Source organism: Fulmarus glacialis, unplaced genomic scaffold (genome assembly GCF_000690835.1).
Source record: "Fulmarus glacialis isolate BGI_N327 unplaced genomic scaffold, ASM69083v1 scaffold43340, whole genome shotgun sequence".
In the NCBI taxonomy this organism is placed as follows: Eukaryota; Metazoa; Chordata; class Aves; order Procellariiformes; family Procellariidae; genus Fulmarus; species Fulmarus glacialis.
This window is the reverse complement of record NW_009187958.1, coordinates 1-2527: the sequence shown is the minus strand read 5'-3', so window position 1 is coordinate 2527 and position 2527 is coordinate 1. Positions and strand designations below refer to the sequence as shown.

Genomic DNA, 2527 nt, shown 5'->3' with positions numbered 1-2527 from the left:
ATTCTCTCCCCTATCCCACCGGGTGGGGTGTGTGGGGCTCAGCTGCCAACTGGGGTTAAACCAAACAGAGGTAGATCTCCAGGGTGCAGAAATCTCTGCAGTTCTGCCCACGCCTCTTGCGAACCAGAGCATCGTTGTTTGTCCTTTTTACCATGATCTACCCTGCCCTGTAGCAGGAATTATTTGAGATTCCCACTGACCGCTAATTAGCAAAAAGCCCTTGAGAGCTGAGTTGCTCTAGGAAATTTACCTTTTGACCTTGTTTTCTAAATAGGTTAAGCACGTGCATAACAAACTGGTAATTATCAGGTAAGGCTGGAACACTCAAACTTTGGGCTAGCCTGAATTAATTAGGTATTTCCAATCACAGAGATGTTCCACTTACGTGGCACCTGTGCTCTTAAAATTGAAATCCTAGGGCCTGTGATGAGCTTGTAGCCTCAGAGGAATCCTCCGCAGGAAGCAAAGTGAAGCAACGCTTTTGTATTTAATGGTATGCCATAGCAGCCTCCGTATATATTACAGAAACCCAACATGCAGCAGCCAAGGGGAGTCTTAAATATTCCTGCCTCGATTGCTATGGTCAGAAGGAATTAATTGTTCCCAATCCTGTGCATACTAATGTATCCAGGAGGTTGCACATTGGTACCTTCCAGATATAACCGATGTATGCTGACAGCTCTTCCACAAACCCTTTGGTATAGGGGAGTAAATGTTCTTGTGATTGCTCTTGGGAGATATGGAAAGCCAAAATCTGAGAACCAGAGTCCCCTACTCCCAGTGTTGTTCTTGTTGCCTGTAAATAGAAGCATTTTCTGCCATGCTTTGTAACTTCACCTGCTACTGTCGTTGTGGGCTGTTGCACTGAAGTCAGAGAAGGACTTGCAAACTTTAATTCTTCTTTCCTTCTTGCCGTAGATGATACAGATGACCCAATGGAAATGAAGGTAAAGCGTGACCACTCTGAAGAAAATGTATCAAAAGGAAAAGTGGCCAGGATGACAGAACAAACCGAGATCCCATCAGGGATTACCCGTGGGGAACCAAAAAATGACAAAAGGGGAGAGCCAGAGGCCAGCTGAACTGGACAAACTGTACTCACTACTTTGCCCTGCAGATAGTGCCACTTGTTTGTGAACTGACCTCCAAGAAAAGTGTTGTCTCTTGAATGTGTTTGTTAGTGTAGTTATGTTTAAGGAAATTGTCTGTCTGTGAGTGGCTTACAAGCCGTTTGTTGCAGCTGTTAGGTAAATTCAAGAGGTGACTGGTTTTGTCAGGATGTGATGCTGTAGAATTGTTCAAATCCACTGGATGTTCGTGCATCCGTATAAATAGTTTTAGTGATAAATACTAGTCTTTCCAACATGCCAGATTGTCATGGTTTAACCCCAGCCAGCAGCTAAACCCCATGCAGCCGCTTACTCACCTCCCCCCCCCGGGGGGATGGGGGAGAGAATCGGGAGGGCACAAGTGGGAAAACTCCCGGGTTGAGATAAAAACAGTTTAATAATTGAAATGAAACAAAGTAGAACAGTAATAATAACAATGATAACAATAACAGACTATACAAAGCAGGCAATGCACAATGCTCGCCAACCGTGTGTCACGAATGGGGGGGGAGCCCCCTGCCCCTCCCCCCCCCAGGTTTTTATACCGAGCATGATGTCACATGGTATGGAATACCCCATTGGCCCGCTGGGTCAACCGCCCTGGCTGTGCTTCCCCCCCTCCAGAGCTTCCCCTGCACGTGGCAGGGCATGGGAGGCTGAAAAGAGAAACCAAAAGCCCAGCAACAACCAAAGCATCAATGGGCCATCAACGCTCCTCTCATACCAAACCCAAAACACAGCACACCCCCCAAGCTACTGGGAAGAAAGTTAACTCTGTCCCAGCCGGAACCAGGACACAGATAAATGTCAGTTGAAGAATATATGCACATTAATGTGATCACACATTAGTGTTAAAAGCTTGATTTGCCTGTCTTGTAGAGACAGAGGTTTAGGGATTTTCAGATAAGGTTTTTAAGTTCACAGTTTGTGCTTGCAGTCCCCAGTTTGGGGAGATACAGTTGAAGGAGATGCAGCCTGTTGTAAGGGTGTGTGTAGTTCTTATGACTTAAATGGGACTGCTTATGCATTTTAAGGGCAACATTGCAAAATGTCTCACTGAATTAGGGCTGATGTACAACTTTCTTCACCATCGCTCTCCTTCTTGGCTAATTCCTCTACAACTGTAGGGTAGATATTATTTCTATCATGTACCACATGTAAAAATTTACCCTTCCATTGAAATGTCTCATTGTGAAGTTTCACAAGGCTGGATTAGTCAATTATCTTTGTAATGGGTGGGGTTTTGGTGGGGGTGGGGGGATTGGAGTGGGTTTTTAATCACTGTAGGTACTGTTTTTAGTTTTAAAAGAAATAAAAATTATTTCCGACATGAAAATGTAAGGTCTGTAGAGCAATCTGTTATCACAATTGCCATCCATCTGTCCTCTTTGGAAACCTGGCTGCCAGACAACTCCAGC

At 44.9% G+C, this 2527-nt stretch overlaps 1 protein-coding gene across 1 annotated transcript in view; it reads left to right on the top strand.

Annotated features, from left to right (window-relative positions):
- The window catches only part of LOC104076106 (cryptochrome-2-like), a gene marked incomplete at its 5' end in the record, with an annotated part of 6758 nt that extends 5646 nt beyond the window's left edge, over positions 1–1112 (top strand). Inside the window, one exon of the mRNA XM_009576848.1 lies at positions 919–1112. Within this exon, the coding sequence (XP_009575143.1) occupies positions 919–1082 (164 nt within the window). The remainder of the gene's footprint in view (positions 1–918) is intronic.
- Between the last annotated feature and the right edge of the window lie 1415 nt (positions 1113–2527).